At 62.1% G+C, this 13,205-nt stretch overlaps 1 protein-coding gene across 5 annotated transcripts in view; it reads right to left on the reverse strand.

Annotated features, from left to right (window-relative positions):
- The window catches only part of LRP1 (LDL receptor related protein 1), a 77,216-nt gene that overhangs the window by 25,065 nt on the left and 38,946 nt on the right, over nt 1-13,205 (reverse strand). For all 5 annotated transcript variants that reach the window (XM_045553570.1, XM_045553575.1, XM_045553572.1 and 2 more), the window contains 21 exons: nt 11,871-12,053; nt 11,273-11,473; nt 9,875-10,120; nt 9,462-9,659; nt 8,301-8,505; nt 7,961-8,125; nt 7,165-7,409; nt 6,748-6,879; nt 6,276-6,503; nt 5,878-6,052; nt 5,695-5,789; nt 5,332-5,481; nt 5,006-5,146; nt 4,535-4,669; nt 2,290-2,421; nt 1,935-2,069; nt 1,660-1,789; nt 1,438-1,564; nt 980-1,131; nt 763-887; nt 97-474 (listed from right to left, as the gene is read on the reverse strand). In XM_045553570.1, coding sequence (XP_045409526.1) covers nt 97-474; nt 763-887; nt 980-1,131; nt 1,438-1,564; nt 1,660-1,789; nt 1,935-2,069; nt 2,290-2,421; nt 4,535-4,669; nt 5,006-5,146; nt 5,332-5,481; nt 5,695-5,789; nt 5,878-6,052; nt 6,276-6,503; nt 6,748-6,879; nt 7,165-7,409; nt 7,961-8,125; nt 8,301-8,505; nt 9,462-9,659; nt 9,875-10,120; nt 11,273-11,473; nt 11,871-12,053 — 3,678 coding nt within the window. The remainder of the gene's footprint in view (nt 1-96; nt 475-762; nt 888-979; nt 1,132-1,437; nt 1,565-1,659; nt 1,790-1,934; nt 2,070-2,289; nt 2,422-4,534; nt 4,670-5,005; nt 5,147-5,331; nt 5,482-5,694; nt 5,790-5,877; nt 6,053-6,275; nt 6,504-6,747; nt 6,880-7,164; nt 7,410-7,960; nt 8,126-8,300; nt 8,506-9,461; nt 9,660-9,874; nt 10,121-11,272; nt 11,474-11,870; nt 12,054-13,205) is intronic.

The following is a 13,205-nucleotide window of genomic DNA, read 5'->3' on the forward strand; positions in this document are numbered from 1 at the left end:
TTCAGATCCGGGGTTGGGGGGTCTGATGGCTGAGGGTCTGTGCTCACGCACACTCCCCCTGACCCTTTCCCGGGAAGACTCGGGGCCTGGGCTCACTCTCCACGATGGTGGTCCTCCCGGAGCCATCGTCGTTGATCTGCTGGATGTTCCCAAAGTGGATGTCGCTGAAGAAGATGCGATTGGGGGTGCCTGGGGAGGTGCCTCCCCGGTAGTCAAAGGCCAGAGCGATGACGTTCTTCATGTGCTCAGGGTCCTCGAAGGGCTGCACAGGAGCGTTGAGGTTGCGCTCATCCGACAGGTGGATGCTCTTGAGGATGGTGCGCTCCGAGTAGAGCAGGTAACCAGCGTACTCCCGGCATGACGCCCCATCTTCAGCCAGCATGCCGTGGGCGCAGGCGCAGGCCCGCTGCCCACCGCCGCGGTACAGGCACAGCTGCTGGCACCCGCCGTTGGCCACCGCACACACGTTGGTGCCTGGGGGAGGGAGGTCACAGAGGGCACGGCCTGCCTCAGGCAAAGGCTCACTGCTGCATCTGTCACCCCGGCCGAGGCACTCTGCTCTGCCTCAGTCTTCCCAGCTCAGACGACTCTCTAGGCCCCAGCAGTCCTCAACCTCTCCTTCCCATCCCTGGGTCTTGGGCCACTGGGAAGGGCCCCCAGCTTCTCTCCCGGCCCTCCCACTCTGGGTTCCCTGGGGAGAGCACTCCCGGACCAGCGTGTCCCCTCTCACCTCTCCTCCCCAGCCCAGAGCCCCAGCCTCACCTTTCTGCCGGTCCCGGTTGAAGACTTTGATGTCTTTAAGCTGCACACCGATGCCAGTGCGCAGTGGCACGGAATCTGTGGCGTTGTCTTTGCTGCCGCGCTTGATGGAGCCGTTGGCGTGAGTCCTGGGGAAGGGGAAGGGCATGAGCAGGGCGTTGATGGGGCCAGGAGGAGGGGACAGATGGGATGAGGGGAAGGCCAGGACAGAAGCACTCACCTGTCACTCCAGTAGATGAAATCTTCAAACACGGATACTGAAAACATGTCCATGTTGTTGCTGGATAGAACCACCTCACGGTTCTCTCCTGTCTCCAGGTCAATCCGCTCAATCTTGTCTGTCCGTGCATCGCACCAGTACAGCTTCCCATCCTACGGGCCAGAGGCACCGCCTCACTGCCCCGCTCCATGCCAGCCCCCATGGCCCAGGCAGAGGGTAGGTGCGGCCTGAGCCGGGCCCTCGGTTCCGCTTTCGTGCCCACTCCCCTCGTCCGTACCTCCCGCACCCGACATGCTGGGGAGCCCTTTCCCAGGTGGGGGCTGGGCCAGCAGAGCCCACATGACTCCCATAGGCTCCATGTCTGCCCACTGAATGGGGCTCACCACAGGGGTCTCAAAGGCAAGCAGGGAGCAGGCAAGGGGTCTGCCAGGGCTCCAGAGCCAAGTGTGTGTCCAAACCTGATAGTCCACCGAGATGCCATTGGGCCAGCTGATGCTGACGTTAACCAGCACCACTCGATCCGTGCCGTCTAGCCGGGACCGCTCGATCCGCGGGTACTGACCCCACTCAGTCCAGAACAAGTACCTGAGGGTGGAGGTGGAGGTGGAGGGTCAGTGCCCAGGCCCTGCAGGCGACAGGGCCTCGTCAGTGGGGCTGAGCCAGCCTGCCCAGTGCCTCACCCCTTCTCCGGGTGAACAGTGATGGCCCGGGGCTTGTCCAGGCCCTGGGAGATGACCACGTAGCGGAAAGAGCCATTGAGCCGTGCAACCTCGATGACGTCGAAGCCCTGGTCCGTCCAGTAGATGTTGCCTGAGGAGGGAGTTGGTGGGGCTCAGGGAGCCTGGGTGGGGACACGTGCACCTGGCCCCCTGCAGGCCCCTGGCACCCCAGCAGCTCCCCACTGGCTCTTGCCTATTCCTCCCCCTGAGGCCCCACGAGCCCTCCTGCCGCTCACCGGCGATCCAGTCCACTGCGATGCCCTCCACGCGGCCAATGCCATTGGTCACCACATCTTCACGCCATGTCTGGTCCCGCTTGGCCCGGCTGATGGTGCTCAGACCCATGTCCACCCAGTAAATGGTGTCATTTTCTGGAAGTGGAGGTGCCGACATGGGATGGCCAGCAAAGCAGGGGCCAGGGTAGAGGTGAGTGTGTGCTGGAGGTGCCAGGTGCTCAGAAGGAGAGCAGGGGGGGCAGCTGTGACAAAGGCCCCCTCAAGCCAGTTGCGCGGCATCTTGCTGGACCCTCAGCGCACACCCCACCCAAAGCTCCGAGGTCACGACCCACTGCCCCTGACACCAATGGCTTACCAGCATGGAAGTCAATGCCAACAGCCAGCGAGGTCCCCGACACTGGCACCAGGGCATCTGACTTGTCGTTTGGATCCAGAGGAATTCCCCGGATTCCCTCATGCACAGAGTACAGGAGAAAGGAGCCCACACCTGAAACACCAGGACATTTAAGGCACAGGCCTCGCTGACATTCCTTTAAGCGTGTCTCCTGTCACCCTCAAGCTGTTCTCTGCTTCTTCTTTGAGATCCTCCCCCAGCCACCATCCCCACCCCCAACACACACACACCCCCTCGCCTGAGCCTAAGTGGCTGGTGGGAGAAGAGCCGCAGCTCTGGGGGGCACTGCAGGACCCCTTGCCACCACGAGAGGGCAGCAGAGACTAGGCTTTCCCTCCCTGAGCTGCCCTCCTCCCTCGCCACAGGGTTCCTCAGGGAAACTCCGGCAGGTCAGGTTCAAACAAGACAATCAGGACTGGGTGACTCCAAAATCTAGATTTCCAGTTCGGCACACAGCCTGACCTTAGTTTGCTCTCTGTCCTCCCCCTGCCTGGTCTATGCCACACCCTCTCTCCAACACCTAAAACTCAACATTCCCGGCACCCCGCTCCCAAGCCAGCCTCATTCCCGGCTTTCCCATGTCTTCTGAGGCTCCACTATCCACGCATCCCAGAATCCTCCCTTGCCTTTGTCCCTCTGATGCAGCGTGTCCCAAATGAACCCCCAAATGGGCCCTGGTTGCTCGGGCTCCATGAAACAAAGAATGAAAGGTGAAGCGAGTTTGGGAAAACCCCAAACACGAGCCCTCCCTTGAAAGACTCTCAGTGCACACGAGCACATTCAAGGCTCTGACAAGCTCTGCAGTCAAAAACACTTTTAAACTTTTTAAACTTTGTTCAGCCCAGAGTTTCTTTCTGTAATATCTACCCACATCAAAGAGGGAGGTTCCTAGGAGTGCACTTTGGGAAGCGCTGTCCCGGGGCAAGCCTGTAAATCAGTTAGCAAGTTCTTGTGAAACGTCTGGGAGTTTCATCCTTCTCTTCAACCCCAGCTGCTAAGCCCAGCCCAGGCCCATCTCAGCAACCTTGGATTACTCCTGACAGCCTCCTAACTGGTCTAACTGCCTCGGTTTCTCCCTCCCGCACTGCCGGGTAGTCTTCCCCAAAGGTCATTTTCCAGGCACTCCTGGCTGAGAACCCAGGAGCCTCACCTGCCTCACAGCCTCACCTCCAGGACTTCCCCACACCCTGCTCCCTGCCCGCTGCTCCCTGCCCGCTGCTCCCCTGCTCCCTGCCCGCTGCGCCCCTGCTCCCTGCTCCCTGCCCGCTGTGCCCCTGCTCCCTGCTCCCTGCCCACTGCTCCCTGCTCCCTGCCCGCTGCGCCCCTGCTCCCTGCTCCCTGCTCCCTGCCTGCTGCTCCCCTGCTCCCTGCCCGCTGCGCCCCTGCTCCCTGCTCCCTGCCCGCTGCTCCCCTGCTCCCTGCTCCCTGCCCACTGCTCCCTGCCCGCTGCTCCCCTGCTCCCTGCTCCCTGCTCCCTGCCCGCTGTGCCCCTGCTCCCTGCCCACTGCGCCCCTGCTCCCTGCTCCCTGCCCGCTGCTCCCCTGCTCCCTGCTCCCTGCCCGCTGCGCCCCTGCTCCCTGCCCACTGCTCCCTGCCCGCTGCTCCCCTGCTCCCTGCTCCCTGCCCACTGCTCTCCTGCTCCCTGCCCGCTGTGCCCCTGCTCCCTGCTCCCTGCCCACTGCTCCCCTGCTCCCTGCCCGCTGCTCCCCTGCTCCCTGCCCGCTGCTCCAGGCTCAGGGCCCCTGCTACAGCCTCCTGTTCCGCTGGTCCTTTACTCAAGTGACACACCCTGCCTCGCACATAGGCCCCCTCCACTGAGCGGCGCAGCCAAATCCTACTTGTCCTACAGAACACGGCTCACAGCACACGGCTTCCACGCAGCTGGCCCTCAACTGCCCACTAACATCTCTTCCTCCAAAATCCTATGGACACTGGACAGTCAGAGCCACTCTGTGGGCCAGTTTCCCCTACATGTTGTCCCCAACTTCTGGTTAAGCCTGCAAGGCACACGGACAGGGACTCCTGTCCCCCTGGGCTCTCCTGCACCACCCAGCACAGTGGGGACTTATTAAGCATCTAACCCAGAAGGCGCTTCATACATGATGAATGTAGTCATGTCCCCAAGGTAAGAAGAGGAAGGTAGGGCCGTAGGGTAGCAGGGGCTGGGGACCTGGGTTGAGGTGGGGAGGAGAAGCCGGGCACTGACCTTCGCAGGCCTGCTGGCCGCTCCGGAGGCTGTAGCCGGCCGTGCACATGCAGGAGCGGGTTGTCTCTGACGTGGGCAGGCAGAGCTGGGAGCAGTCCCCATTGTTGACACTGCAGGGGTTGGTGCCCTCATGGTCTTGGGGCGGATGGGAGGCAGAGAGGAAGGGTTAGGTGGCCCTCCTTGGGACCTGAGAGTCAGGCTCGGGCTACTGAGGGACAGGAGGATCACTGCCTTCACCCTGGACCTGGTGGGTGCCACCACCCAGCCCACCTCTCGGGTCTCCTGTCCTCCCTCGGGCCTTGTGATCAGGACTGCTGGGGGCCTACAATGTGCCTTTGTGGGTGGTGCATGGAACCCAAATTGCTTTCATTCCCGCTCATCCGCTTGTCCCCGTTGCTGCAGCCTGCTCCTCTCTCCCACCCCACCCTGTTGTCGCGGAGCCCCGGAGGCCCTGCCCCGGCCCCCACCTACCCAGCTGGATGCTCTCGTCGTACACCTTCATGTGCATCACCAGGGTGGTGCTGTTCCGCAGGACCACAGAGCCCGAGCCGTCAGCCTTGGAGCATGTGCCCATCTTCTCCGACACCTGATCTGCCCACCACAGCTTGTCCCCTGGGGCGGCAGGAGGGGATGAGACCCTTGGGAAGGCCCCACGCCCAGCTCTCCCGAAAGGCCCGTTGACCCTAAGCCATCGGGCCTGCCCTGTGGGGTGAGAGACCACCCCAGCCAGCCCTGGCCCCCCGCTGGTCTGGCCAGCTGTGTCTCTGCGTGTCTCTGCGTCCTCCAGCAGCCCTCACCCATGATGGCCAGGGCGGTGGCCTTGCCCAGCTGGCTCCGCATGGTGTCGATGATCTCCAGCCCGCTCCCGTCCAGGTTGCAGCGGTTGATGGTGTGGTTGCCGGAGCTGATCCAGTAGAGTTTGCTTTCAGGGAAGTCGATAGCCAGGCCTGGGAGAAGGAAGTGTCACCGCTAGGATGCCGGGCACCAGGCGGGGATCCAGGAAGGGGAACAGAGTATGTGAGAGGGTGTGTGGTTTGGGAGGAGGATGGTGAGAAGACGCACGAAGCCCCCAACTCTGGTGAGGCCAAGGGGCAACGGAGCGACCCTGTGAGCACCTCCTGGTCAAGGAGCTAGGGAGGGGCAGGTGGGCGAGCTCGTACCCACAGGGCTCTTCTGGCCACTGAAGAGCAGGGTGCGGTTGCTGCCGTCCATGTTGGCCATGCTGATGTTGTCACCATCGGTCCAATAGAGCTTCCTGTGGGGAGGGTGCCGAGGAGGGTGTCAGAGTCCTCTTTCTCCCAGCCCCGCAGCCCACGCTTCCCAGACCTGGGCCCTGGACTGACCCACGCAGGGGGTGGACGACAAGGCCGTGAGGCTGCTCCAGGCCCTGCACCACTGCGTTCTTGAAGGAGCCGTCCAGCCGGGCCACGTTGATCTGCTTCTTGTTGGTGTCGTAGCTCGTCCAGAATAGGTTTCGGGACACCCAGTCCACAGCCAGCCCGTGGGCATTTGGCAAGTCTGCGGGCACAAGCAGGGGGTTGGTGTTTGGGGGTCTGCGGGGCATGGGTCAGGAGGGGAGCGGTGCGGTTCTGGAGAATGGGAATCAGGAACCAGGGCTGGCGCACCGGGGGGAACAGGATTTGGAGAAGGAACGTCAGGACTGAGAGGACCCGGGCTGGGAGCAAGGGCTGGGTGGGGAGTGCCCGTGCCCACTGGTGGGGGGCCCGCAGCCAGGACAGACCTGCAGAGACCACTGTCTCCACGCCGGTGCCGTTGATGAAGGCCCGCTTGATGGCCTGCGTCCGCACGTCGGACCAGTACACTCGCTGCTCACGGGCGTCATAGTCCAGCACCGTGACGTTGTCGATGTCGGGCACCGTGAAGGAGATGATGTAGTTGTAGTAGGGGGCGTCCAGGTCCACCCCCCGGATCTCCATCTGACGCGCGTACAGCAGGAACTTCTTAAACTCTGTGGGGCACGGGCGGGTCGCTGAGGACAGCCCTGCCTGCACACTCCTTCCCCCCACATCAGGCTCCCTCCTTCCGGTCCCTTCTGCTTGCTGCAGGCCCGTGGCTATCTCTCGGGTGCAGCCTCTCCTCACAGTGGTCTCTGGAGCCTCCCCGTCGGACCCTCGGAATTGGGACTGTCTTCGCTTCCAACTGGGAGCCTGGGCACCAGAGACCTCCCCTTCCAGCCTCAGTTTGCCACCTACCATAGCAGGTGGTGTTGTCTTCATGGAGCTTCATGAGGTGGGGGCAGGCGCAGGAGACGGTCCGGTTATAGTTGATGAGACAAAGGTGGGAGCAGGGGCCCCGGCCTCCGTTGGCCTCGCATGGATTGGGGGCTGTGGTAGGGAGGGGAGAGAAGGAGCGAGAACATCCTGTGACTTGTTGATCCCTCCCTGGCCTTCCTCACCCAGACTACCCCCTCCTCACCCACTCTCGTTCTCCCTGCTGCAGCATCCCCTGCTGCCAGACCCTCCTCTGTCGCGGGACGGCACCCCTGTCCACATGCTAGCGCACCCCGCCCTCCCAGCACGCGCCCCTCCCTGCTCTCACTGCCCCCCTCCCTTCACAGCTTCTAAGAGGCCACTGGCTCCTCCCACTGCCTGCGAGGCCCGAGCCCTTACCCATGGGCTGCCGGGAGGGGTGGTACACCTGCAGGTCAAAGGGCTGGGTGTTGGTCCTCTGTACCACGGTGACATTGTGGCCGGTCCACTTGTTGGCCTTGGCCAGTGTGTTTGTTCGCCAGTCAGTCCAGTACACCTCCCCCCCGTACAGCGTCACTGCAAACGGGTGCGACAGGAACTCGTGTCCCCGGAGCACCTCCATGTGGCCGGAGCCGTCGTAACGGGCTGAGTAAATGGCATCTGACCTGAGAGCGCGGTTGGGGCAAAGTGAGGAGGCCGCTGGGGTCTCTGCCCTCGGAGCACTCTGCCGGGGTGCCCCCCGCCCCGGCCCGCAGCCCTCCCAGCTGAACACACTGGAGCACGCCCTGCCCGAGCCCTGCTGGCCAGAGGAGCCAGGCAGAGAGCCGTGGTGTGAGAACCCAGCAGGTCTAGGTCCAGCTCTGACACCCAGTCCCCAAGCACTCCAGGGGAGTCTTCTGGCCCCCTCCTCCCCAGGGCCGCTGTCGGCACATGGCTTTGGTGGAAGTTAGACAAAGTCACCCTCTCCGGCAGACGCAGCCCCCAGCAGAGGGCACAGATGTGTGAGTGGGGAGGAGGGCACAGCTCGGACAACCAGAGGTGACAGCCCTGCCTCCGCCTCTTCTGCCACCCTCTCCACAGTCCTCCTTCCATTGTGAGTCCTTTGCCACCTGCTCCGGTCCCAGATCCCCTAGGCCTCCTCCCCACCCTCATGGCTGCACTTGGTCCCCTGGGCCCACACTGGTGCTGCTGACTCGGGTGTAGGGAAGGTGCGGACCTGGCGTCGATCCAGAGGATCCGCTTCTCCAGGTAGTCCACGGTGAGCCCGTTGGGCCAGCCCCCGGAGCCGGTCTCCCGGTGGACAGTGCGGCGCCCGGCCCCACTCATGGAGGCCGCCTCGATTCGGGGCAGGCTGGCATCCCAGTCTGTCCAAAACAGGATCCTGTGGAGTGGGGAGGGGGCAGGAGGGCTAAACCTGGGGGCCTGGGGGGGGCCTGTGATAGGAGCCTAGGTAAGAGGTAGGGGGGCACACAGCTCTGAAGAGACAGGTGTCCTTGGCCAGGCTGAACGGGACGTCAGGGGACCACGGGACAGGAGAAGCTGGGTAGGGTCCTCACCCATCCCGGGGATCCAGCGCGATCGCCCTTGGGTGCTCAATGTCACCAGCCAGCAGGGTGGTCCGGAGGGTCCCATCCAGCTTGGCCACCTCAATCTGGTCCAGGTTACTCTCCACCCAGTAGATGTTGCCTGCAATCCAGTCTACAGCCAGGCCCTCGGGTGTGGCCAGGCCATACTGAATCACCACCTCGAAACTGGTCAGGGCTGGAGAATAGAGGCGTGGTGGGTTAGCGTCTCCTGGGCAGTGTGGTGTGAACCCTCGATGACCCACCCTCGACCCTGATACCTCTGCCGACGCCTCTGATGTGCCTGGATTTGACAGGAGCTCTTAATATCCCACTCCCCTCCCCCAGGCCCCAGTCCCATGAGGGGTCAGGGAGGAGCCTGGGGGGGGCGCACCTGCTGCAGCAGCTGTGAAGGGCTAACCTGTGGCCGCAGGCAGAGCCGAGGGCAGAGGCTCTGGGGGACAGATTTGGACTGACACGAGGGGGACAGGACTTTTTAGAAGTTACTCCACAGACTAAAAGATGTTTCTGTTCTAATACACATATCTGTGGCTCATTATTTCAGAAGCTGTTGCACAGTGTGAATATTATCACTTAGCCATGCCCTTACTGAGGGACATTTATGATGGTTTCAAGTTTTCTTTCTCAGAAACAGTACAAGCTTCTCTAGTAAAATGTGCCTCTCTCTAGTCTTTGCTTGGATGTCACCTTCTCAGGGGACCTTCCCTGACCACACACTGGAAGGCAGCCTGCTTCTATCCCGCTGCGTCCGCGCTGCCCAGCACACTGTGGCCGAGGGGAGTCGGGGGTGGGCCAGGCCGTCTGGGCGTGGGAGGCGGGTTCAGGTGCCCTCTGCTAAATGGCTTTTCCCTTCCACGCCCACAATTCTAGGACTGGGGGAGCCGGGCTCCAGGCCGCTCCGAGGAAAGGCTGATCATTTTGTTAATTATCGCGCTGGCGGCTCTGCTGACGATAATTACGGGGCGCCAGGCACTGAGACCCACAGCAAAATCTAACCCAATTAACAGGAGTGTGGGGGGGTGGGGGTACGGCTGTGCTCTGGGGCCACCCGGATCTGGACGTGTGTCCTTGAGTCCTAGGTGCTGTCTGTGTGCACCCCACCCTGGCACCAGCCCCAGGCGAGCGGGTGGTCACCTCCGTTGTCCAACAGCTTCCCGCGGTAGATCTTGTCCTCCACCACGTCGGTCCAGTAGAGGGCACTCTGGCTGAGGTGGAAGTCCAGGGCGATGGTGTTGCGCAGGCCGGGCACCAGGACGCTGTAGTCCCCCTTGTGAAGGTCGATGCGCCGGATCTCATGGCGGTTGGAGAAGATGATGAACGGCTTGAAGGGGTCTGGGGTTGGGAGGGACGGGACGGGGTCAGTAAGGGGCCTGCTGCCTGTGTGCCACCCTGTCCACGTGCAGGCAGGTCTCTGCCAGCCCTGGCACTGGGGCCCCGGATGGAACACTCAGCCCCTGGCATTTGGCCACCCAAGCCCAGCTCGAGGCCTCTCAGGGGCCTGCCCCGGCCTGCCTGGCCTGCCCAGCCACCCCTCACCCGGGTCTCACCCAGGCTGCGGCAGCTCTCGCCGTCAGGCTCCAGGACCCAGCCCTCGTAGCAGGAGCACTTCACGCTGAACTTGTTCTGGTCGCACTTCTGGCTGCACTTGAGGTGCCTGGCACAGTAGCTCTGGATCTGGCAGGTGTGGTTGTCGGGCCCCAGCTCCATGCCCAGAGGGCACGAACACACAATGCCTTCGCCAGGTGCCACTGAGCAGTTGTGGCTGCAGCCACCGTTATTCAGAGAGCACTGGTCTGGGGGGGCAGGTAGGGGACAGGTTCAAGGTCAGAATCTGTGAGGAGGTGGAACCATGGCCCTGCTGAGCCCAAGTCCAGGGCAGCCTGGTCCAAGCTCCTGCACCCTGCTGACGGCCCCTTCATCTCTGCTTCTGCCAAGCTTCTGCCCCAGCACTTCCCAGGCTCCCTCAGGACCTGGGCTGGGACCCCAGCACCAGTCACCTAGAACCAGCCCTCTCCTTTCCCCAAGGGGCACCCCCATCTCTCTCTCTAGTCTCTATTTCCCTGCCCCTTCTTGGGCACACATTCTGAACCCCAGCTTTCTGCCTCCTCCCTGGGTGGTCCTTAGGTCCAGTCCCTTTTTGCTGATCTCTCCTGATTTGGGGTGGGGTGCAGTAGGGCATGTCCTGCCCCTGGGGCCTCTGACACACCCAGGAACAACTCGTGGGGCCGACTGACCACCTGGCAACAGTTCTCCCGGCCAGGCCCAGCGACCTTATCTCCCACTCCTTTCCTTCCAAGGAACTGGGTGCTCTGCCTGGCTCAGAGGACAAGATACGGCTGCTTCGCTTCTCATCCCCAAGTCACACATGTGGCCCTCCCTGCCTCCCCCAGCTCGTTTCTTTCGATCTTGAATGGGCAGCCTCCTCCCCCAGATTTCCCACTCACTCTCAAGTTCTGCCTGTCCTTGGGAACCCTGTTCAATCCCCGCCTCCTCCGGGAAGCCTTCCCTGACCATCAGTACTCAACCCTGGTGCCCAAGCCTGTTCCTCCCCTTTTGTGAGTGTGGGTGAGGGGTCTGTGCCTGCAGGGAGGGTGCTGTCCCCACAGTGCCATAGGAGCTCTGTGACCTTGGATCACCTACTGAACCTCTCTGTGCCTCAGCTTTCTTCTCTGTAAAATGGTAACAGCGTCTGCCTCACGGGACTGCTTTGTGGGTTCGATGCTGTAATAGTGTGACTTGCTTGGCACAGCGCCAAGCTGAGCCCTAAATCGGCACAGGCTGCTGGTGACTACTCTGGGTGCTGCTCGCCCGCCCAGCAGCAGGGGCTGCTCTCTCCTAGTCTCGGACCTCTCCCATGGACCCGCCCTGCCAGACCCCCACCCAGCCACCCTCCCACCCCTCTCCCAGGGCCAGGCCTCTCAGCCCCACCCAGGCCTGGGCCTCACCGCAGAGCTCGCCCTCATCCGAGCCGTCTCCACAGTCGTCGTTGCCATCGCACAGCTTGTCAGGGGGCAGGCAGACCGAGGTGTTGTTGGCACAGGGGTGCGAGGGTGGCCTGCAGGCCAGGGACTCACAGTTCTCCTCATCCGAGTTATCTTCACAATCGCTGTCGCCGTCACATACCCACGCTTTGCTGATGCACCGAGCTGAGGGACGGTGCAGCGTGAGGGGCCAGGCCTGGGGAGTGGGCTCTCCCTGCCCTCCTCCCCAGACCCAGTGGGGTTTGCTAAGGGTCACGACTGCCATGCCCAGTGAAACTGCAAGGTTCTGCTAGGAACCTGGAGGCTTTCTCTGTCAGATTCACATAGGCAACAGAGAAGGCAGGGATCTGCCGGTGGTGCCGAAGCTCAACTCTGGCGAGGGTTTGTTCTCAGGATCCTTCAAGCAGGCCCTGGACCCTTCATGCCTTCCCTCGTGCACGATGCACAACTTTCTCTGTGCTGCCTTTTGCCTCCAGCTGTCCCCACCCATTGCCCTGCTCTCAGTATGGTCTCCCCTTGTCCGTGCTGACCCATTCTGGTTCCCTGCAACCCTCCTTTTCACCTGAATCCTTGCAGCCAAACTTGACATTGGGGTCACAGACGTGGGTCACTCCTTCACAGCTCTTCTCATCACTGGAGTCCATGCAGTCAGTGTCCCCATCGCAGCGCCACCGCAGGGGGATGCACAGGCCATCCAGCCGGCACTGGAACTCGTCAGTGTGGCAACCGCCAGGGGGCCTTGTGGCTGCAGAGGGACAGGGAGGGGACCAGGAGGGATGTGGGTGCTCCAGGTCAGCCATCCTCATCTCTGCCTCCCAGCCCCTCCTGCCATGCCCAGCTGGGGGCTATGAGCTGGGGCAGACCCCGAGAGGCCTGAGCCCCGCTGATGCTCCTTGGAAATACCAACTCAGTATTAGAGCCAGGAGCTGCTACACGTTTGAGGACCCCAGCGATCATCTTGTCTAATCTCCCCATTTCGCACATGCGATATTGAGTGATAAGCAATCTGCTAGGCCAGGGATCAAATGCCTCCCACCTTAGCCTCTGTTTCGTTCATTCCACAAACATTTACTGAGTGTCTACTGTGTGCCAGGCACTGGCCCAGGTGCCAGCAGTGAATGAGACAAAGTCCCTGCCCTCATGGAGCTTGGGTTCCAACGGGAAGACAGGCAATGGAGACACAGCCCATAAATCCAGAAAATGACTGCAGGTGATGATAAACGCTATGGAGACACAGCCAGGTAGAGGCTGGAAAGGGTGGGTGACATGCTAGATAAGATAGTTGGCAAACAGGCAGCACTTGAGCAGAGGCCTGACCAAAGTGAGAGCGAGCGGTGAGGCTGCCTGGAGGCACAGGGAACAGCCACTGCACAGCCTCTGAGACAGGACTATGCTGGATACAGGGGGCCACACGCCCCGGTACAGTGAAGGGGAGGGAAGCGTCTGGGGCAGGTCAGGGAGGTGGGGGGGGGGCCTGCAGGCCGTGGGAGGGGCTTGGCATTAGTTCCAAGCCTGTGGGAGCTAGTACAAGCTTGAGGGCAGGGCTGGGGCATGATCCAACTTAAGCCTGTTAGGATCACTCTGGCTGCCGTGCTGAGGTCTGACTCAGGAGGCCAGGAAGGGAGCAGGAGCACCCCCGGGAGGCGCAGAGCGCTGGGTGCCGAGCTGAGCCCCACACGCATGCTGCTGCTGCATGCCCCGCTCCTCCACCCTGGCTGCCATGGACACGGTCCACACTCTCATCTTGTCCCTGGACTTGCAGTAGCAGCCTTCCTCAGCGGCCTGAATCCCTTTCCAATCTAACTCCCTTCCAGGGCTGTCTTCCTAAAGCACCTCCTATGTCACATCACCCTCCAGCTTCGAAATCCTTCCAGTGTCCCCAGGGCCTCCCCAATCA

This window comes from Lemur catta, chromosome 6, assembly GCF_020740605.2.
Source record: "Lemur catta isolate mLemCat1 chromosome 6, mLemCat1.pri, whole genome shotgun sequence".
Taxonomy (NCBI): Eukaryota; Metazoa; Chordata; class Mammalia; order Primates; family Lemuridae; genus Lemur; species Lemur catta.